At 38.2% G+C, this 22,925-nt stretch overlaps 3 protein-coding genes across 7 annotated transcripts; 2 read left to right on the forward strand and 1 right to left on the reverse strand.

Annotated features, from left to right (window-relative positions):
* Positions 1-669: 669 nt before the first annotated feature.
* On the reverse strand, positions 670-13,470 carry LOC113042066 (pleckstrin homology domain-containing family A member 5-like). 3 transcript variants are annotated; one of them, XM_026200629.1, is made up of 19 exons: positions 13,323-13,470; positions 9,520-9,592; positions 9,338-9,433; positions 8,749-8,821; positions 8,503-8,603; positions 8,310-8,428; positions 8,001-8,210; positions 7,599-7,827; positions 7,459-7,527; positions 6,870-6,914; positions 6,117-6,197; positions 5,897-6,034; positions 5,336-5,434; positions 4,986-5,094; positions 4,849-4,904; positions 3,503-3,904; positions 3,070-3,185; positions 2,602-2,687; positions 670-2,275 (listed from the first exon to the last, which is right to left on the reverse strand). In XM_026200629.1, exons 1-19 carry the CDS (start codon positions 13,361-13,363, stop codon positions 1,368-1,370), a joined length of 3,051 nt encoding a protein of 1,016 aa, XP_026056414.1. In that variant the 5' UTR covers positions 13,364-13,470; the 3' UTR covers positions 670-1,367. The 3 variants fall into 3 exon arrangements, with proteins under 3 accessions (XP_026056414.1, XP_026056415.1, XP_026056416.1); XM_026200630.1 differs by lacking the exon at positions 7,459-7,527; XM_026200631.1 differs by lacking the exons at positions 9,520-9,592; positions 13,323-13,470 and having other exon boundaries at positions 8,749-8,816.
* A 3,456-nt stretch (positions 13,471-16,926) lies between these two features.
* On the forward strand, positions 16,927-18,025 carry LOC113042732 (pentraxin fusion protein-like). 2 transcript variants are annotated; one of them, XM_026201746.1, is made up of 3 exons: positions 16,927-17,013; positions 17,116-17,179; positions 17,320-18,025. In XM_026201746.1, the coding sequence occupies exons 2-3, from the start codon at positions 17,128-17,130 to the stop codon at positions 17,940-17,942; spliced, it is 675 nt and encodes a 224-aa protein (XP_026057531.1). In that variant the 5' UTR covers positions 16,927-17,013; positions 17,116-17,127; the 3' UTR covers positions 17,943-18,025. The 2 variants fall into 2 exon arrangements, with proteins under 2 accessions (XP_026057531.1, XP_026057532.1); XM_026201747.1 differs by having other exon boundaries at positions 16,942-16,981.
* Positions 18,026-19,920: 1,895 nt separating this feature from the next.
* On the forward strand, positions 19,921-21,043 carry LOC113042733 (pentraxin fusion protein-like). 2 transcript variants are annotated; one of them, XM_026201748.1, is made up of 3 exons: positions 19,921-19,975; positions 20,110-20,173; positions 20,318-21,043. In XM_026201748.1, exons 2-3 carry the CDS (start codon positions 20,122-20,124, stop codon positions 20,938-20,940), a joined length of 675 nt encoding a protein of 224 aa, XP_026057533.1. In that variant the 5' UTR covers positions 19,921-19,975; positions 20,110-20,121; the 3' UTR covers positions 20,941-21,043. The 2 variants fall into 2 exon arrangements, with proteins under 2 accessions (XP_026057533.1, XP_026057534.1); XM_026201749.1 differs by having other exon boundaries at positions 19,973-20,007.
* Positions 21,044-22,925: the final 1,882 nt, after the last annotated feature.

Raw genomic sequence — 22,925 nt, forward strand, 5'->3', positions numbered from 1 at the left:
TATCCCCGAAGCAATCTAAAATAGTCCGAATATAAACACTTATTATAGGTGCACCCTAGTGATTCAGGACAAGCTAAAAACACAGTTTGGAAAATGGATTCATGGTGTACTCGCTTATTATATACATTTTTCTACATTTTGAACACAAACAAAGTTACGGACCGCAGCTCTGATTGGTTATTTCTTACCGGGAGTGATGTATTTCTGCAAATGGCAATAGGACCACTGGGAGGAGCCAGAGGAGCTTGATTTTTTCACAGATTATCTGTCTCATATTTTTCATAAAATGTATGTTGTATAAAATTACTGTAGATGTAATCTGTATACTCATTTAACACCTGTGTTTGTCCAAAAGTTATTGTTCAAATGTAGTGCAACTGAAATATTGTAAATATCATAAAATATCTTTATTTAATAAAAAATAAAAACATTTATAGATGGTCTCCCATTGGTCTCAAAGTCCTGCAGTATTTTTAAATTTTGAGTATGATTTAACAAAAATAGGTTCCTGTAAGCTATCATGTCATGTTCCCAAATTTGAAAAAGTAAAATGCCAATTGGTATTCTATTTAGAATTTATTATGAACATCAGCTTTGGGTCAAATCACCATACAGCTGCCCCCCCCCCCCCCCCCCCCACTTTTAAAATGGCTGCTACGCCCCTGGGTCTGGAGCAACATGAGGGTGAGTAAATGAATACAAAACTTTCATTTTTCAGAATTGGGTTTCCCATGCATATCATAGGCCCTTTATTATATCTAGATTAAAGTTTTGGATTTACATGTTGAGAGCATAGTGTCTCTCTGGGTTTGCTGTTGTTAAATACAATTATATATGAATATACGGGATAAAAAAAATGAAATGATTCAATAAGATAACAACAAATACAACATCAAATAACACTGAAATGAAAATACAAAGTGATTTTAATAAATAACGTCTAATATTATTATGACTTTTGCCATGCAGAACATTTTCCTGGATCAAAAATTTTTATTTGCTTTAGGAGCAATATTTCTGTAAGGAAAGAGTCTTAATCTGTGACTAAAGGAAACTGATAACCTTAATATCTTAAAAGTCTATCATGGATGTTGATGATAAAGAACATTGTCAAACTTAGCAAAAGCAGAGAATGCTATTAAAAAGTCGCAGATGTGTTTACATTATGAGACTATAATTGGTCAAACAAAGATACACACAGATAATCATCAGCATATTATCATATTCCATTAAGGATCTAAGCTTTTCTGAAAACAACACTTTTATCTTACCATTTACTTTCTATCTACTTAAGATATTCGAAATCGTGCTTCTTTTTTGTGTCTTATTGCCTCGTTCGCTCACACCTTCTGCAGGCTCTCTGTAGTCTACAGGCTGGTGCTGACCACGGTTATCCGCGGCCGACAGTCCTGGACATGATGGTTTATTACTGAGCTTGTCATTAAAGAGCTGTAAACTTTCTGCTTCTTCTCTCTCTTGCACGTAACATCACTTCCTGCTGGACTTTTCTCTGTATTTTTTGTACCGTCCTCCCCATTGACCTCAGTGTGAGACGGTCCAGACTCGTTTACTGTGAGGTTTAATGGTCGTGTTTCATCTCCACTGGTTTGATTCTTCGGATTCTCTTTAATATCTGCTGATCTTGGGGAACTATTCTGGATTTCCTCATAAATGCATATTTCTGGTTTGGATCGGTCAGAAGCAGGTGTCAGGTGATTGTCAGACGATGTGATTGGTTGAGTGTCTGGTGATTGATTGGGCATTTCTTTTATTCTAGCTTGGGATATTTCAGATGTTGTTTTGGGACTTTGGCTCCACCCACAGTCTCCTCCCTCTGGTATATGAAGCGTTTGATTGGCTCTCTGGTCTGGTTGTTGATGTTCCATTGGATTGAGAGATTCTTGAGGTTTTGTGTCATGAACGTAGACTGGGACTAGCTCACACTGTCGGTTATTTGACAGAAAACACTCAGATTTCAGGTTAACTGAATACTTTTGTTGATCAGAACTTCTGTTATTTTTATGAGGTTTGTGTGTTTGATTGTTTCCCTGATGTCCCTTAAACACCGTAAGAGTTGAAATATGATTGATGGAGTGGCTTTCTATGACGATGATGTCATTGTGAGATGATTGTTGTGATGTTTTGTCATTGAATTCATTGTGGGCTTTTGCATCACCACGTTGTGGCTTTATTGGGTTGGCCGACTCATTGCTGTGGCTTTTAAATTTGTGTTTATCAGCGCTGTAGCCATTACTCAAGTTTACAACAGCAGAATCTGGAAAAGAAGAGAAACATGGCAGAACTGTATTATAATACAATCACTGATACATAGATGCACTCATTACATGTCGATGTGCATTGAGGTGAAATCTTTCGTCCTTTGCCAATTTTGATGCAGGTGATACTGAAGATGCAGAAATAACTTCAAATAGTATTTAAAATAGTAATTGGCTGAACACATAAATCATACAGCTGTATTATTTAGAGTTTTCCTTGTGCATTTTGTGGCATTAATATGAATGAATACCTGAAAAATCCATGTGAATGTTGCATAGTAGTAAAATGAGCGTGTATGACTTGGTACTCAGCAAATGCATGTACCTGCTGTGTACTTCTCTGTATCTTTCTCACTGGCTGTAATGAGTTTCAAAGGATGAATGTCGTCTATGAAGTGCTCTCTGGTGGCACTGAAAAAAAGAGTAGAGTATATCAACAAGGTAGAAACTGAATGTTTGGGACTGAACAACTGTAGATAGTTATTCAGTGAAATGAAAACAAAACTCAGACTGAATTAAAATGTGTTGTTTCTCAAAAAGCAATTTAGGCATAACATTAGAATTTATAGATGTGCACAACAAAATAACATGCATGAGATATAATGCACAGAGAACTTAAAGATTGAGTGCAACTTTGAAACCATGCAGGATATCTTAATTCATGCAAATATATCTTATATTCATTTCAATTTTAATTTCAAACATGCATAGGGTATTTGTATTCATGCATATATATATTTTATTATGGTAAATATTGACTGAATTGTCTATGGGTGTAAATTGTGATCCATACCTCATATTTCTGTCTCTTTTATCCATATGTCTGGGTTTAGTTTGGCGTTTCTGAGAGCTCACGGCAGCGTCACAGTCAGACTCAGAGTTTGTGATGCTCAAGGCTCCGGGCTCAAGCTGTAACATGCATTCATGCACACATGCACAGTCACCCATATTTATAGTGATTGCATTCTGGGTCATTTTGTTTGCACTTTCACTACATTTCCCAGCAGCCTCTGAGTTATTCCATCTCTTTCCACATGGTGGTGCTTCAACAATTTAATTACCTTTGGTTCAAATTCTGACGTTCAATAAAGACCGTGTTTATAATATTGTGAAATATTATTTCAACTTAAAATAATTGTTTTCTAAGTGAATATATTTTAAAATGTAATTTATTCCAGTGATAAAAAGCTGAATTTTCAGCATCATTACTCAGAAATCACTCTCACCTCTTGCTGACAGTGTGTCCAGACCTTTCTGTCAGCCAGTGCCTTCTCTCTGGCACTGCTGTTGTGATTTTGAGCCGGTTTCTTTTGTTGCATCTCTTCCGGTCCGTCGGCCCAGTGTAAGTGTCTGTCTTTGTCAGCCGTCTCATGCTGAGTTCTGCTGGGTTTCTTTGCTGCTCTCCTCTGGCTGTTCCTCAGTCCTGACTGTAGATTGATCTGTTCGGGCGGTTCAGGATAGGGGTCATCCACAAAAATGCGCTCTGCGATTAGTGACGTGGGAAGTGTAGACGTCACAACACGTGTCAGACGCAGTGGTTCATGTGAGGCTTCATGTTCAGAACTCGTCCTGCTGTAACTCTGATGAATCTTCATGTATTCCTGCTGCTCTGCTTCAGTCACACACTCCTTTTACATGAGAGAAAAAGACAGATTTCATCTTTAAATCAAACTTTTTAATACTAAGGAACGCTCTGTGAGGGACCCCTTTCCTAAAATATAGTGGTAAATTATTCATATATTATCTATTACTATTTACTTTGTAAGTTAACCGTTGCTGTTGTTGTTTTTTCTTCCCACTTTTAGCATTAATGTTGAATAAACCTGGAAAGAAACATTTCAATGTAACATAATGCAAATTTATTTGTATTTCTCATTTTTTTTCAGTCTTTAGAAAGCAGAATTACATCATAGTTTTTTGCTGATTTTTTGTAATATATTCTTATTTATGTATATTTATACTAAAAACATTACATTTTTCAGGATGACCAGTAAGTCTGTGCTGATTAAGTTCAGTATCTTAATAAAATGTTTATTAATAAATTAAATAACATTAATACAATTCATAAAATGTATTTAAAAAATATATATATATTTTCTCCTATATTATATTATATTATATTATATTATATTATATTATATTATATTATATTATATTATATTATATTATATTATATTATATTATATTATATTATATTATATTATATTATATTATATTATATTATATTATAATATATAGCCTATCTCTTTTATTTTTATTCATCCAGTTATAAGATTGTGGTTGGCGATACCAAGCCAAACTAGTGAATAAATTGTAGATTAAAATTTTGCAATCTCTCATGATTGTGTATTTGTGCCTTTAACCACAAGTTGCTTCATAGGAGATTTGGCATCATTTTAGCAGTATTGTGGTGTGATTTTAAACTCCGAGCTGGTAAACAGAAGTTTCCTGGTTCAATTAGAAAATAACAATGATTAAGCTACTGAAAGTTATACATGTTTATCAGTAATTGATGATTTGAGGTGACGTGACTTTTAACTTTCTGAAAATGTAACGAAGTGCTTATTATTACCATGTTGATCCCTCCTAACTCGCCCTCAAAGTAGGAAACAGGTTTTATCTGAGGAGCTGTAGGATAGAAAGAAAAATACATTTACGTATAAATGCTTAAATGAATGCACTTTGTCACAGACTGATACATTTACTCACCACCCTGCTTCTGTAGACCCAATAAAGCCATAAAGTGGTTCTTGTTCACCCTCAAACCGCTCAAGATATCCTCCATCATCCAGAGCTGCCTCTGTGCCTGAATCTGCTCCTGTGTGCGGTCGAGGAGTTTGGATTGAAACATGTTTAATTAGTCATTTAGCAGATGCATTCATCTATGGTGACTTACAACCTTCAAACTGGTCCAAATCTTTAATGGTTTTAATGTTTGTAATCTGAAACTTTACAGTTTTTATGTATCTGTATGCAGACGGTTGCACCCAAAGGAAGTAGTAAAAGCAGAGCATCAGCTGATCTGTCCAAACATCACATTAAGTATGTGTGTGTATTACCTGTGGCATCCCGAAGTGAAGGATGTGTTGGAGATGAGAATGGAAAACAGACAGCTCGCTCTCCATCCGTTCATAATCACTCCACAATCTGTCCATCTCCTGAAGAAGAGAGGCATTGCCAATATGACAAACTGATAAAAGCACTGAATTGTATAATCTCTGTTGCATACATATATATTTTTTTCTCTGTCTAAAATTATGAAATACTTGCCAAAACAAAATTAAATCTGTACAAAACATGTGACCCTGGAGCACAAAAGCAGTCTTATGTCGCTGGGATATATTTGTAGCAATAACCAAAAATACATTGCATGGGTTAAAATTGTAGATTTTTCTTTTATACCAAAAATCATTAGGATAATAAGCAAAGATCATGTTCCATGGAGACACTTTGCAAATTTCCTACCCTAAATAAATATAAACATAATTTTTGATTAGAAATATGCTTTGCTTAGGACTCTAAATGAAAGAGCAATTTTTTTTTCTTTTCACTCTGAAACAAACAGATTTTAATGCATATTTCTATGCAAGCCTAACACACACAAACACACAGCACTGTACCGATGACAAATCACATATTCTGGCTCTGAGTGTAACCAGCTCCTCCTGAAGCAAAGCCTTCTGGGATACTTCCAGCTCTTCAGGAAGTACGTCTTCCATCCCCAGCCATTTGATTTCTAAAGCATACTCGATGCTTTTCTAAAGAAAAGGAGAGAGCAGGCAGGAACATATGTCAGGTGTTTTTATCTACAGTACATGATTTCAGTGTGTGTGATCTGACCTTCTCTTCCTGTAACTGAGCCAGCTGCATAGAGACGGACTGCAGCAGTTTATCACAACCACACAGACGAGTGAGGACCACCTGAACAACAGGAAGAGGAGGAGCCAAAGTCTGAGTTAGAGTTAACTAAGACATTCAAATACTTTAACTGATGTAAAATGAAAAAAAAAAAAGCATTATATTTCAGTTAGTAGCTTTGGCATTTCTTATTTTCGTTAAGTTGAAGTTGAATACTAAAATTCATAAGACTGCAATACATTTTTTATTAAATTAATACAATTTAAAGTTAAAAATGGTGCCATTTTAAAATAAAAATGACAAAAACACAACAAAATTACTTAAAGTTTTAGTAAAAAACTGAATTTAAAAATAAAATGTACATAACATTTTATAAAACTATAATAGAATATTAAGGATACTAAACTAACACTAGGGAGGATTCATGAAAATGTTGTTAAGGAAGATGTTTATTTAATAAGAAATGTCAGATGTAAGAATCTGTTGGATGTTTCAAGTGAAGGTAGTTCTTCAGTCAAAAGTACACTTTTGTTTTAATAGCATCTTTTGAATCAATAGTCAGTTTCAACTGTTCTCAGATCATTAAGAAAGTTGGATTACTAAAAGTAATGTTCTAAAAATCATTGCATAAATATAATCTTGTAACATCCAACATGACTATTTAAAGCCCCAAAGGTATACAGAATATTCTTAACTTTATTATGAATTCTCACAAACACATTCCAGTGCACTCACATCTGTATCATTTTCCAGATCTCTGATTGGTTGTATTTCACCTGCCTGGAGCAAAAAGAAGTAAATAATGGTGTAGAAACTATATATATATATATATATATATATATATACTCAAATGACTAATACATTTTACAGACAATTACAAAGAATGGGCAAGTAACACATTGACTTAAAATTGGCGAAAAAATTGAAATTTTGAAATAGTATTAAATAAACAGTATTTTCCTGTAAAACATGCTCCAGTAATCATGCAATGTAGAAACTTTTTCAGCAAAAGAATGAAAATGTCTGAGTCTTGTTGAACATAAATGCAATGTCAGTGACATCCAAGTTCTAAATTAATTTTATGTTCTGAATTATGGCTAAAAAAACTAGCATGAAAAACTAATAATAAATCTAATAAAGGGATGTCAGAGACCATGTGATAGTGTTAAAGAACTGTACTTTTCAAGCTGTTTAAAATATATATATTGCTGAAATAGAAGCAGATGTTCAATCACAAATGATGAATGTTATATTTGCTGTATTGCATTTAAAATTCACTTTAAAAGATTCATAACATGAAGTTATTATCACAGGTTTGTCTCACCTTGCACACTGCCATGTGTTCTGCTGTGTGGTAGTTGGAACAGTAGCACACAGAACACTGAAGCTCAGGCTGAAACACAGAGTCAAAGAAACTGTGTTTTTGCACCGTATCAGCTCATTGTGTGTGTTCTTGATTCTCACCTTGTCGAGCAGATGTCCTCTCTCTCTGTAGACGCAGGGTGACATTGGAGCACTCGAGCAGTTATCTGAGGGCCAAACGTCCACTCTGCCCATGTTATCGTGACACGGTGACCCATACTGATCTCCGCGAAATGAAGGTTGCTTGAAGGTTGCCTTCGGATGTAGGAAGGAAAGAGGTTCCTCATCTGCGTTCAGCAAACTCTGAGAATATTTGGCAGCTTCAGGTGTGCTGACAAAGACAAAATGGGCATCTAAAGGTAAATTATGACTGTTTTGGCACAAGAAACCTTGATTGACTTGGACTTAAATTTATGGGGCCTTTATATTTAAATTAAAAAGGCCAGCAAGACCTTTTTAAAGGTCCTTCATTCTGTATCATCTGAAGCATGTCAGATCATTTACATTTGTCTGCTCTCATATCTTCCTCTCAGCTCTGCTGTCTTCATTTTAATTCCCATCATGTCTTGATCTAGAAGAGTCGGCTCTGTGTGCACCCTGCTCAGATTTGTTGCGGTCTGGGCGTTTCGTTCTGGAAAAGTGGCCGAGTGCTGGAGCTCCATGGTTTCAGCATTATCTCCCATCTGAGTGAAGTCCTGAAAACTGGCACAGCGTCTAAAGAACGAGAAGATACATTAAAATGACTCTTAAAATGGGAATTAAAAATGCAAACTGTAGAATGCATACAAATGGAGCGATTTCGGTTTGGTTCACCTATTGATGATGTCATCAGCCTCCATGCTTGCTGATTGGCTGAGAGCCCTGACCCAGCCCAACATGTCCTCCTGGGTTTCAGCGCTCATGATGTACGGCCGCATCCCCTGATGAACAACCTACAGTCACAAGTGTACAATGAGACCGTATGAACATTTAGATTTCAGGAGCTCCAGAAGACATTGGCTTTCACCTTGAATGCATATTTCCGGTTCCTGCACTCTCTAGGGGAGCAGTAGAGGATCCTGTAGCTGGGAAGAGGAATACTGCCCAGGACAGAGTCCTCTCGGCTGTCTGGAGACAAGGGTTTAAAAAGGGATTTCAGTATCTAAAGTGAAAACTGTCAATTCATTATGTTTGAAACGGAAAATGACTGCATTTTAAAACATTTAATTTTAACTAAACGTTGTATAAGACAATCACATAGAACTGGTTTTACCTTTATAATAGTACAGGCAGTAATTGGAGAGAACAAACCATCTTCTTTTCCACAATTTCAGTCCAGTGCTGTCCTACAGAAAAATACTTAAGTATTGTAGTATTTTAAATTAGCTTTTTAGTTTCCAGTTTTGTAATTTTGTTATACATGTATGCTTTTTTTTTTCAATAGCTTTAAATAATTTTTAAGCTTTATCTTTTAGTAATTTTTCTACTTCAGCTTATTGATCTCTAATTTCCAAAATGTTTCTCATCTAATGTTTGTAATGCATTTATTTCAATTATCAAAAACGGTTTAGAACCGTTTTAGTTTACAATAACATTTGCTAAAATGCCTTTACCCTGAAAATATGTCACTTATTTCAAAACTTTATATTTATGCTCACATGCATTCAAGGTAAATACATTATAGAAAAATTACTTGAAATATTGAGCCTTGGTGTTTTTCATAATATATGACACCAGCATGAACAAAAAAAAATACATAATTTAAAGTAAGAAAGATCAAAATAAATAAATAGGTGAGATCTTTATTTGTCATGATTTGGTGATGCTGCCACAGAGGCTCAGTATTGTGCTCTGTTCTTTACCCTCTTGTACAGCCATCCTCTGATCACCACAGGACAGTTGGGGTCTCTCTTCGCCGCTTGACATCTCTTTCCAAACGCCTGCACTTTTTCATGACACTGCATGTGTATAATCAGACAGACTCTTGTTAGTAGGTTTGAAATATGTAGTCGTTTGTGTTTGTCCATATGTGTATGTGATTCACCCTGTCTCTGATCGGCAGAAAGGACACTGTGGCGCTGCTGGAGGCCTGACTGACCCTGTCCTGATCCTCCATCCTAGACAGACAACAGCAACAGAATCAGAATGAAGCATTAGTAACCATCAAGAATTTATTCAGCTTTTTTGTGATGATTCGAGAGTTTTCTACTTAATACTGATCTTCAGATGCTTGTTGGAGGTTATAAAGCACTTTTAAAACAATAAAACAGTTTTGCAATCCCCGTACAAATAAATATGATTTAAATGATAGAAAATAATTATTTTGTTTATTTTGGCTTTAGTGCAGTGTTTCAAAAGCCTATTATTTAATTAAAGATTTGTTTTATATTTTTTATATTTCCTCAAAAAGTATAAATACAAACAATAATATATTTAAATTAAAAAATTAGGACATTTTTGGGGGGTTCAAAGCATCCAAATAATGCTAAAATATTTTTTAAAGTTATTAATTGAGCAACTATGGTTGACATCATCACTTATAGTAACTCACTTCTGCTTGTGTTAATCAGTTGCATTATTTCAAAACATTCAATCAGATAATAAGTCATGTTTGACCCCACTGACCACAGTTGCTCAATGAGTTTAGTGAAACATGCTTCATCTCTCTTCCACTCTGTAGTGTGTGTTCTCTGGCTGCTGTGTGTGTGTGTGTGTGTGTGTACAGTACATACTGATAGCCTCAGTCCTCTCTGAAAACGTCTGCTGCATTTTTTATTCACATCATTCCTATATTCCCACTGACATTCTTTAGTCATTTATCAGAATAACAGAGCTATTGTACTGATGCAAACTTGATTTTTTACATTCATAGGAGATGTGAGTGGTGCTTTCCTGTGCAAAAGTCAATGCTTAAGTCTTCAGAATGTTTTAAGTGAATTGCTTTAAAGTTCTGAGTATTTGTGTTGTTACGCGTAGTAAGTAAAAAGTACTAAAAGTAAAAGCTTTATTCAACAAGACACCTGATTAGAGAAATCATTCAAACACTGCAGGACACACACCCTGAAGTTTAATGCTAATGGTTAGTATCTTGTTCAGATCACTAACTCTAAGTATAAACAAAAGACTTCACTAATCAAAAAGTGGTACTGCAAAGAACATAGTAATTCACAACACTTTGTGTTATTTCAGAAGCTCACTGCATGCACAAGTTTCAGATGAAATACTAACCGAGCTCAAGGATTTCATATAGAAAAGTGCTCCGGATTTTATTGAATTTCTTAAAAACGAAATAAAACAGCTCAAGAAGTGCTGCAGGGGTCTGTCTTCGTGCTATTCTGAGTGCTGCTGACACATAACTTTAGAGTGACACATAACAGCTGTTTTGCTTTGACCACTGGATGGGTTCATATGTACGTGAATGAGAGAGAGTAGAATTAGAAGAATGAACGGTCACAGTTGCTGCTGGTCAGTACAGCTGCGGTTGCCAGAAAATCACTTAAAAATATGGCAATGTTTCACGCAAACTGGGAGGCATTCTGGTCAATTAAAACATTCAAATGTACATAACCGATTAAAAAAATAATAATAATAATTAAGAAACTTAAAGGGACAATAAGTAACTTTTTAGGTATTTTATTATCTAAAATCAATATTTTTATTCATAAATATGCCCTCAATGGTGTACAAATACCTATGCCAATGTTTAAACTTATCCTTGTAAATGAAGAATTTATTATCTTTATATACATGGGACGGGTAGGTCGACGGAGGCTTCCATGTAGTTCCGCCATCTTGCAAAACTATAATAGCAGAGAGGGACAAAAAGTACTAAGCCAACGCGTTTCCACAGCGCGTTTTCGGTCAGAGCCAGAAACGCAGGTGCAGAGCACTGAGAGGCGCTTGAAACTGCACCGGCAAGTTTAAAAGTCTGGATTGCATTCTTATTATGGACCATACATATGCCGCGCCACAGGAGAAGAAAACATCGTCGCCAAAACAGTCAAAAATAGAACGTAAAAGGAAACGTGACCGTAGATTACAGAAAACAAGAGTTAATGTCGGGGAAGCTTTTTCTAGGTGGAAAGAGCTAATGCTTGATAAAGATTTCAAAAGAGACGCTGAAGTGGCCAGTTTTCTTCTCGACAGGTAAGTCAGTGTTACAATCTATATTATAATATTTTTTTATATCTAACAATGCATATAATTCAGAAAATATAACGAATAAATTAGACATAACTACTAATTACAATATTTCATGTTTTCCACAGTCAGTAATTCATACTGTAACATTCGTTTGTTTATGGTCATGTTGCAGTTTGTTTGAAATAACACACCTGTTCACCTGAAGGAAAACTCGATGAAGTGCTATTAGAAGACATCCTGTCAAAGCTTTTTGGTACATATCGCCTACCGTAGATGCAACGCGCATTTGAAAAGGCGAGGCGCTGGAGAGCAAAATTAGTTTGAATGCAAAATACAATTTCACCACTAGATGGGAGTAATTCCTACTTAGTGTCCCTTTAATATATTATAAAGGGTGATATTTCATCTACAATGTTCTGTGAAAATACATGTATTGTCTTGATAAATGTTATGTAATTATCAGCATAAATTATAAAATAATTCATACTTTACCAAAAAAGTGATTCACTCAGTATTTTACAGTAAAATATATTGTATTAGTAAATCTAATATTATTTTTCACCATTTGACACTGTCCGGTAACTAACTTTAAATATTAATAGGTTTTTATTGTAGCATTTTTATTGTATTTTCTATATATACTGTATTTTGTACAGTAAAGCAAGAATGCTTGAATAGTTGTGGACATTGAGTATATGATGTGTGGGAAAGTGTGTGAGAGTCAGAGAAATGGTTGCATAATGTCTGTTGTGCAGAGCACACTCAAACAGAGCCAGAGCAAGACAAAGCATGAACTGTTAGAGCCACATGAACAAAACAACAGTCACTTATTGAGCAATGCTCACTGATGACCTTTCAGCTTGTGTGTGAAGACAGAGTTCTTGAGAAAGCTTGAGGTAATGATATTGTTGCATAAATCATGAAAAACATGTGAACCACCACACTGTGTGCACAGTGATCATTTTCCAGCAGTAATGTAATAGCAAATATTGATCAATGGCAGTTACAGTTTTAGGCCGATATATATTTTTTAAATGTTTCTTATGTTTTAAAAGTACTCACCATGGCTGCATGTATTTGACAAAAAAACAGCAATATTTTGAAATATTGCAATGTAAAATAATTCCATTGTAATATGTTTTAAAAATGTAATTTATATATGTGATCAAAGCTGAATTTTCAGCATGATTACTCCTGAATCTTTCTTAAGATCCTTCAGAAATCATTCTAATATGCTGATTTGCTGCTCAGGACACATTTCTGATTATTATACAATTAATGTCAGTTTCATTTCAGTGGAAGCCATTATACTTTTTTTCTGGATTTTTTTTTTTTTCTTTGTTGTGTAAAGTTATTTGATATGTAAAACTTTTCTAACATTATAAATGTCTTTACTGCCTCTTTTGAAAAATTCTTATCCATCCTAGCTGAATAAAAGTAATAATCTTTATCTTTTCTTTTCTTTTTAAAAAAAACTGTACTGACCCCAAAAGCGTATGCAAACAGTCAATACCATACACCACAAATAATCTGATTTAGAGTCATAAAGACTGCTGTACTGTTTAAATAAGACTGTATTTTCATGAACAGTGGTTTAAGCAGAACATGAGCATAACCCCAACAAAAAAACTAAACAATAAAAACTACACACTATGCAAAGAAACCCAGTATCATGAAGGAAAATAATAAAGTGATATCCTGTACCTGGTCTGTTTTCGGTAGCCAACAGCAACTTCCAGCTCCATGGTGCATTCAGCATCTCTCTCTCTGAGAGACAGACACTCAATACAGTCACACAGACTCGGAAGCGGAGGCTCAATCCCTCTTTCATCCCTTTAACACTGAATCCTCTGTTTCCCATGGTTCACTCTCAGCTCAGACTCTCTTTATTCGCTTCTGATGTCTGTAAAGTGGCATTTAGCTTCATGTCCAACAGTAGGACAGAATAATCCTAAACCAAAATGACTCTAACGACTAATTTTTCTTAGAGAGCAAATGGAGACTCATTACAAAATGCAAAGCTTCTGTTTTTTCTAAAAATAAAAATACAAGTTTCAGAGGTGCTTGTTAAAATGTCTCTAAATGAGACTCTTTCATAGTCGCACTGTTGAGTATTTCAGTTTAATCTGGGTATTTTTCATAAAACTAACATAAAGCCTGATTGATTTGATTTGGTGATAATTATGAGTAATTAAAGGGAACATTATTTTTAAAGTGTTATGATTAAAACTGCTGTCAATGTACAATCAAAGTGAAATGCTATTGCTGTTTTATTCATCATTTACAGTTGACCTTCTAGCATTTTTGCAGTCCTGTGTCATGTTATTTCATAGTATAAATACAAGTACACATGATTAATATACCCCCATGGGGTCCGGCTGGGCTCAGCCCGAAGGAGTGACGTGGGGCCGCCCTCCTGTGGGCTCACCACCTGCAGGAGGGAGCGTAAGGGACCGGTGCATAGTGGATCGGGCGACAGTCGTAGGCGAGACCCCTGATGACCCGATCTCTGGACACGGAATCTGGCTTTAGGGACCTGGAATGTCACCTCGTTGGCGGGGAAGGAGCCTGAGCTTGTGCGGGAGGTCGAGAGGTACCGACTAGAGATAGTCGGGCTCACCTTCACGCACAGCTTGGGCTCTGCAACCACACTTCTTGAGAGAGGCTGGACTCTCTACCACTCTGGAGTTGCCCATGGTGATAGGCGGAGGGCTGGAGTGGGTTTGCTAATAACCCCCCAGCTCAGCCGCCATATGTTGGAGTTCACCCCGGTGAACGAGAGGGTCACTTCCCTGCTCCTTCGAGTCGGGGATAGGTCTCTCACGGTCGTTTGTGCCTATGGGCCGAACGGCAGTGCGGAATACCCGGCCCTCTTGGAGTCTCTGGGAGGGGTGCTGGAAAGTGCTCTGACTGGAGACTCCTTCGTTCTACTGGGGGACTTCAACGCTCACGTCGGCAGTGACAGTGACACCTGGAGGGGCGTGATTGGAAGGAATGGCCCCCCTGACCAGAACCTGAGTGGTGTTCTGTTATTGGATTTCTGTGCTAACAATGGTTTGTCCATAATGAACACCGTGTTCAAGCATTAGGGCGTCCATCAGTGCACGTGGCACCAGGACACCCTAGGCCGGAGGTTGATGATCGACTTTGTAGTCGTGTCATCAGACCTTTGGCCATATGTCTTGGACACTCGGGTGAAGAGAGGGGCGGAGCTGTCAACTGATCAGCACCTTGTGGTGAGTTGGATCCGATGGCGGGGGAGGAAGCTGGACAGACTCGGCAGACCCAAACATACTGTGAGGGTCTGCTGGGATTGTTTGGTCGAGCCCCCTGTCAGAAAGAACTTCAACTCCTACTCCGGCAGAGCTTCAACCGGATCCCGAGGGAGTCTGGAGATATTGAGTCCGAGTGGACCATGTTCTCCACCTCCATTGTCGCTGCGGCTGCTCGGAGCTGTGGCTGTAAGGTCTCTGGTGCCTGTTGAGGCAGCAATCCCCGAACCCGGTGGTGGACACCGGAAGTAAGGGATGCTGTCAAGCTGAAGAAGGAGTCCTATCGGGCCTGGATGGCCTGTGGGACTCCGGAGGCAGCTGACAGGTACCGGCAGGCCAAGCGGACTGGAGCCCGGGTAGTCGTGAAGGCAAAAAATCGGGCCTGGGAGGAGTTCGGTGAGGCCATGGAGAAAGACTAACGGTTGGCCTCAAAAAGATTCTGGCAAACTGTTCGACACCTCAAGAGGGGGAAGCAGTGCCCTACCAACACTGTTTAAAGTAGAGATGGGCACCTGTTGACCTCAACTGGGGATATCATCGGGCGGTGGAAGGAATACTTCGAGGATCTCCTTAATCCCACCGACTTGTGTTCCATTGAGGAAGCAGTGGCTGGGGACTTGGAGGAGCACTTGTCCATCACCCTGGCTGAAGTCATCAAGGTAGTTAAAAAGCTCCTCGGTGGCAAGGCACCGGGGGTGAATGAGATCCGCCCCGAGTACCTCAAGTCTCTGGATGTTGTGGGGCTGTCTTGGCTGACACGCCTCTGCAACATCGCATGGTGGTTGGGGACAGTACCTCTGGACTGGCAGACCAGGGTGGTGGTCCCTCTTTTCAAGAAGGGGGACCGGAGAGTGTGTTCCAACTATAGGGGGATCACACTTCTCTGCCTACCTGGGAAAGTCTATGCCAGGGTACTGGAGAGGAGAATTCGGCCGATAGTGGAACTTTGGATTCAGGAGGAACAGTGTAGTTTTCGTCCCGGTCGTGGAACACTGGACCAGCTCTATACCCTTTCCAGGGTGCTGGAGGGTTCATGGGAGTTTGCCCAACCAGTCCACATGTGTTTTGTGGATTTGGAGAAGGCATTCGACCGTGTTCCTCGCGACATCCTGTGGAAGGTGCACTGAGAATATGGGGTCGGCGGCCCCCTACTTACTGCTGTACAGTCCCTGTACGACCGGAGCAAGAGCTTGGTTCATATTGCCGGCAGTAAGTCAGACCTGTTCCCGATGCATTTTGGACTCCAGCAGGGCTGCCCTTTGTCACCGGTTCTGTTCATAATTTTTATGGACAGAAATTTCTAGGCGCAGCCAAGGGCCGGAGAGTGTCCAGTTTGGGGATCATACGATTTTGTCGCTGCTTTTTGCGTATAATGTTGTCGTGTTGGCCTCCTCAGACCAGGACCTTCAGCGTGTACTGGGACAGTTTGCAGCCGAGTGTGAATCGGCCGGGATGAGAATCAGCATCTTCAAGTCCGAGACCAGGGTGGATTGCCCACTTCAGGTTGGTGGAGAGTTCAGGGTCTTGTTCACATACCGGTCTGTCGTGGTGAAGAAGGAGCTGAGCTGTAAGGCAAAGCTCTCGATTTACTGGTCAATCTACGTTCCTACTCTCACCTATGGTCATTAGCTGTGGGTCATGACCAAAAGGACAAGATCCCAGATACAGGCGGCCGAAATGAGCTTTTGGGATGCCTCCTGGACGCCTTTCCAGGGAGGTGTTCCAGGCACATTTCACCGGGAGGAGGCCCCGGGGAAGACCTAGGACATGCTGGAGGGACTATGTCTCCTGGCTGCCCCCCGGAAGAGCTGGAAGAAGTGGCTAAGGAGAAGGAAGTCTGGGCGTCTCTGCTTAGACTGTTGCCCCCACGACCCGGCCCCGGATAAGCAGAAGATGATGGATGCATGGATGGATGGATGGATGATTAATATAGTCTTTCATTAAATTAACCATTAACTGCAAACTGCATGCAGTGTCACTGCAAGACACGCCAACTTCCCTTTTACAGGTTACTTAAGAAGCAACCATCTGGAAGACAAACATCTAAACCGAAGTGATCTTCTCTCATACAAGACCTGCTGATCATCATAAGTATTCTTAGCTCCAACCTAAGTCTCTAAAAAGTGATTGAACACATTTAGTAGTAATAAACTGTTGTAATTTAATTTTTAAAATCAATGCAGTGGTGTATAATTAATGGATTTTCTTTTAACCTTTTCCTTCAGACTTACAGCAAGATGTTGGTTTTATTTTTCTGTCTACTATCTCCGAAATCAGCAGCTGCTGAAGGTACAACATTTTTTTAATTAACAGATTACACACACACACACACACACACTTATATATATATGTATTTGTGAGCAGGATTTTGCTTTTCTATTGTAAAAGATAGATTTTTTTTTCTGGTTTATTCTGGTTTTGTCTTGCAGTGGGCCTCAGTGGTAAAGCGCTTCTGTTTCCAACCAAGACTAACACCAGCTTTGTTAAACTCACTCCTGAAAAGCCACTGAGTCTTTCAGCGTTTACTCTCTGCATGCGTGTCGCGTTGGAGCTCCAGGATAAGAGGCAGATCATTCTGTTCACTTATCGCACAACCAAGTTTGATGAACTCAACGTGTGGAGAGAGAGAGACGGTCGCACGGCCTTGCGGATTCAGTCTAGTGGAGTTTCAGCGTTTTTCCATCTGCCTCCTCTCTCCACCTTCCAGACTCACCTGTGTGTCACCTGGAGCTCTGCGTCTGGTCTCACTGCCTTCTGGGTGGATGGACGTCGCAGTTTGTTCCAGATCTATAGAAAAGGTTACTCAATCCGTACTGGTGGCACTGTCATGCTCGGCCAGGATGCTGATAAATATTTGAGTGATTTTGATGCAGAGCAGAGTTTTGTAGGAGAAATTTCAGATGTGCAAATGTGGGACTATGTTCTCCCTGGCAGTCAGATTAAGGCGGTTTATTCAAACCAGGAACCATATGTGCCAAAGGGAAACGTGTTCGACTGGGACACCATCAAATATGAGATTACTGGAAATGTGCTAGTGGTGCAAGATAACTGATTCTGATCAGGTGTGACATCACACTGTTGTGTCTCTATAATCTGTTCATCTGTTTTAATGACTTGCAAAACTGTAAGGGTTAACAAATACATTTTTCTCAGCATTACAACTGCAGTTTCTGTGCATAATTTGAAAAAAGTTTAGAAATTTTCACACACCCACAAATATGATGATATAGGCCTAATATTTTCCCCCAAAGTTTCCTCTACAGAAAAAGAAGTGTGAAGTGTGTTTACAGACAAGTTGAATGGTCATCAAAGTGGTGAAACATTTTGAAGAAATGTGATTTAATTTTAACCTACAATTTTGATGTCACAAATATATTTTTAATAGGTTTCCTGCATGTTCGGCCTTTTACTTGTGCTTCTGCAAAGTTAATGACAAAAGCCCTTACATTCCATCATTTTTATCTGAGATATTATTTCACTTATGCATACCTTAAATATATATATATATATATATATATATATATATATATATATATATATATATATATATATATATATATATATATATATATATATATATATATATATTTTTTTTTTTTTTTTTTTTTTTTTTTTTTATCTGTCTTCACAGAACCGTCCACCTGAAGTAAATATTTTTCATCTGAATATTGAAAAAAAAAAAAAAAATATATATATATATATATATATATATATATATATATATATACATACATACATACAGTACAATATCCAGTTAATAAAATAATTGTTATTGATTCTATCACCGTGGAGAATTCAGCCACGGTGGAACTTTGGATTCAGGAGGAACAGTGTAGTTTTCGTCCCGGTCGTGGAACACTGGACCAGCTCTATACCCTTTCCAGGGTGCTGGAGGGTTCATGGGAGTTTGCCCAACCAGTCCACATGTGTTTTGTGGATTTGGAGAAGGCATTCGACCGTGTTCCTCGCGACATCCTGTGGAAGGTGCACTGAGAATATGGGGTCGGCGGCCCCCTACTTACTGCTGTACAGTCCCTGTACGACCGGAGCAAGAGCTTGGTTCATATTGCCGGCAGTAAGTCAGACCTGTTCCCGATGCATTTTGGACTCCAGCAGGGCTGCCCTTTGTCACCGGTTCTGTTCATAATTTTTATGGACAGAAATTTCTAGGCGCAGCCAAGGGCCGGAGAGTGTCCAGTTTGGGGATCATACGATTTTGTCGCTGCTTTTTGCGTATAATGTTGTCGTGTTGGCCTCCTCAGACCAGGACCTTCAGCGTGTACTGGGACAGTTTGCAGCCGAGTGTGAATCGGCCGGGATGAGAATCAGCATCTTCAAGTCCGAGACCAGGGTGGATTGCCCACTTCAGGTTGGTGGAGAGTTCAGGGTCTTGTTCACATACCGGTCTGTCGTGGTGAAGAAGGAGCTGAGCTGTAAGGCAAAGCTCTCGATTTACTGGTCAATCTACGTTCCTACTCTCACCTATGGTCATTAGCTGTGGGTCATGACCAAAAGGACAAGATCCCAGATACAGGCGGCCGAAATGAGCTTTCTCCGTTGGGTGGCTGGGCGCTCCCTTAGAGATAGGGTGAGAAGCTCGGTCACTCGGGAGGAGCTCAGAGTAGAGCCATTGCTCCTCCACATCGAGAGGAGCCAGCTGAGGTGGCTCGGGCATCTACTTTGGATGCCTCCTGGACGCCTTTCCAGGGAGGTGTTCCAGGCACATTTCACCGGGAGGAGGCCCCGGGGAAGACCTAGGACATGCTGGAGGGACTATGTCTCCCGGCTGCCCTCCGGAAGAGCTGGAAGAAGTGGCTAAGGAGAGGGAAGTCTGGGCATCTCTGCTTAGACTGTTGCCCCCGCGACCCGGCCCCGGATAAGCAGAAGATGATGGATGGATGGATGGATGGATGGATGATTAATATAGTCTTTCATTAAATTAACCCTTAACTGCAAACTGCATGCAGTGTCACTGCAAGACACGCCAACTTCCCTTTTACAGGTTACTTAAGAAGCAACCATCTAGAAGACAAACATCTAAACCGAAGTGATCTTCTCTCATACAAGACCTGCTGATCATCATAAGTATTTTTAGCTCCAACCTAAGTCTCTAAAAAGTGATTGAACACATTTAGTAGTAATAAACTGTTGTAATTTAATTTTTAAAATCAATGCAGTGGTGTATAATTAATGGATTTTCTTTTAACCTTTTCCTTCAGACTTACAGCAAGATGTTGGTTTTATTTTTCTGTCTACTATCTCCGAAATCAGCAGCTGCTGAAGGTACAACATTTTTTTAATTAACAGATTACACACACACACACACACACACACTTATATATATATATGTATTTGTGAGCAGGATTTTGCTTTTCTATTGTAAAAGATAGATTTTTTTTTCTGGTTTATTCTGGTTTTGTCTTGCAGTGGGCCTCAGTGGTAAAGCGCTTCTGTTTCCAACCAAGACTAACACCAGCTTTGTTAAACTCACTCCTGAAAAGCCACTGAGTCTTTCAGCGTTTACTCTCTGCATGCGTGTCGCGTTGGAGCTCCAGGATAAGAGGCAGATCATTCTGTTCACTTATCGCACAACCAAGTTTGATGAACTCAACGTGTGGAGAGAGAGAGACGGTCGCACGGCCTTGCGGATTCAGTCTAGTGGAGTTTCAGCGTTTTTCCATCTGCCTCCTCTCTCCACCTTCCAGACTCACCTGTGTGTCACCTGGAGCTCTGCGTCTGGTCTCACTGCCTTCTGGGTGGATGGACGTCGCAGTTTGTTCCAGATCTATAGAAAAGGTTACTCAATCCGTACTGGTGGCACTGTCATGCTCGGCCAGGATGCTGATAAATATTTGAGTGATTTTGATGCAGAGCAGAGTTTTGTAGGAGAAATTTCAGATGTGCAAATGTGGGACTATGTTCTCCCTGGCAGTCAGATTAAGGCGGTTTATTCAAACCAGGAACCGTATGTGCCAAAGGGAAACGTGTTCGACTGGAACACCATCAAATATGAGATTACTGGAAATGTGCTAGTGGTGCAAGATAACTGATTCTGATCAGGTGTGACATCACACTGTTGTGTCTCTATAATCTGTTCATCTGTTTTAATGACTTGCAAAACTGTAAGGGTTAACAAATAAATTTTTCTCAGCATTACAACTGCAGTTTCTGTGCATAATTTGAAAAAAGTTTAGAAATTTTCACACACACACAAATATGATGATATAGGCGTAATATTTTCCCCAAAAGTTTCTTCTACTGAAAAAGTAGTGTGAAGTGTGTTTACAGACAAGTTGAATGGTCATCAAAGTGGTGAAACATTTTGAAGAAATGTGATTTAATTTTAACCTACAATTTTGATGTCACAAATATATTTTTAATAGGTTTCCTGCATGTTCGGCCTTTTACTTGTGCTTCTGCAAAGTTAATGACAAAAGCCCTTACATTCCATCATTTTTATCTGAGATATTATTTCACTTATGCATACCTTATATATATTTATATATATATATATATATATATATATATATATATATATATATATATATATATATATATATATATATATATATATATATATATATATATATATTTTTTTTTTTTTTTTTTTTTTTTTTTAATCTGTCTTCACAGAACCGTCCACCTGAAGTAAATATTTTTCATCTGAATATTGAAAAAAATAAATAAATAATATAAAAAAAAAAAAATATATATATATATATATATATATATATATATATATATATATATATATATATATATATATATATATATATATATATATATATATATATATACATACAGTACAATATCCAGTTAATAAAATAATTGTTATTGATTCTATCACCTTAGCATCTGCCTTAGAGTTTACATGTTCCCTTCAGAATATTTACCATAATTTTACTACGAAAAAAGTAAAACAAAAAAATTAAACATGGTTCTTGTAGCAATTATAACTACAAATTAACCTTTGATACTTCAAATAATAATTTATGAAGTAAGGTATTCAGATAATATTTTTGTGGTAATAAAAACAGAACTAAGCGAACAGCAACCTTTAAAATGCCATAAAATGTATTATATAAAAACAATGAGGCATTAATGATAGGCTAATTAATAATATTTGTATGGTTTCACTGAATAAGACTGTTAAAATAATGTAATACAAATAAACAATTTATGTACATTACATAGGCTATTATTACAAGTCGAGATGCAATTTATTGAAGTAACTGATGCCACAGTATTGAAGAAAGACAAATGGACTGAAACATAAAAAGTAAACAAAAAAGCACTTTCTTTTAAATTGGATATGGGAGTGCAACATGATCTCGTACAAAGACTTTCAAGCATTTGCAGGGAAATCAGAGTCACTTTGCAAGTCAAATTATATGTTAGTTTCGTATTCTGGCCACAAGATAGAGCCAAAGGGTTCAACAAAATTCATCTGCCAGTTTAAAGACAGTGAAGCTTAGATCGAATTACAAATTATTGAGAAAGACTCACTTGCCATCTCAGGAAGATCGGCGTGCACAGAATAAGGACTTATCAAAAGAATCTTCAATGTTTGATGATGTGTTCAACGGATTGGGCTGCATACCAGGTGTGCATCACATCAAGATTGATCCAGACATGGCACCTGTGACACATTCACCCAGAAAAGGACAAAATAAAGACAGGACTCAGAATGGAAAGACTCAGAGTCATTGAGAAACAAACAGAACTAAGAGATTGGGTCAATAGTATGGTGACTGTTGTGAAGGCATACTAACTTCAATCTGCATTGACCCAAAAGACTTGAATAAAGTTGGAGTCATGAGTGAAATGTCAAAAGCAAAGGTTTTCTCAGGGTTAGATGCTAACCATGTATTTTGGCAAATTTGATGAAGAAAGTTCAAAGCTTTGCACATTCTATACACCTTTCTGAAGGTACTCTTTCAAGAGGTTACCTTTTGGCATATCTTCAGCTCCAGAAGTCTTCCAGAAGTGCATACCTCAAAGGTTTGAAGACCTGGAAGGTGTTGTAAATATAATG

This window comes from Carassius auratus, chromosome 24 (assembly GCF_003368295.1).
Source record: "Carassius auratus strain Wakin chromosome 24, ASM336829v1, whole genome shotgun sequence".
NCBI classification, from domain to species: Eukaryota; Metazoa; Chordata; class Actinopteri; order Cypriniformes; family Cyprinidae; genus Carassius; species Carassius auratus.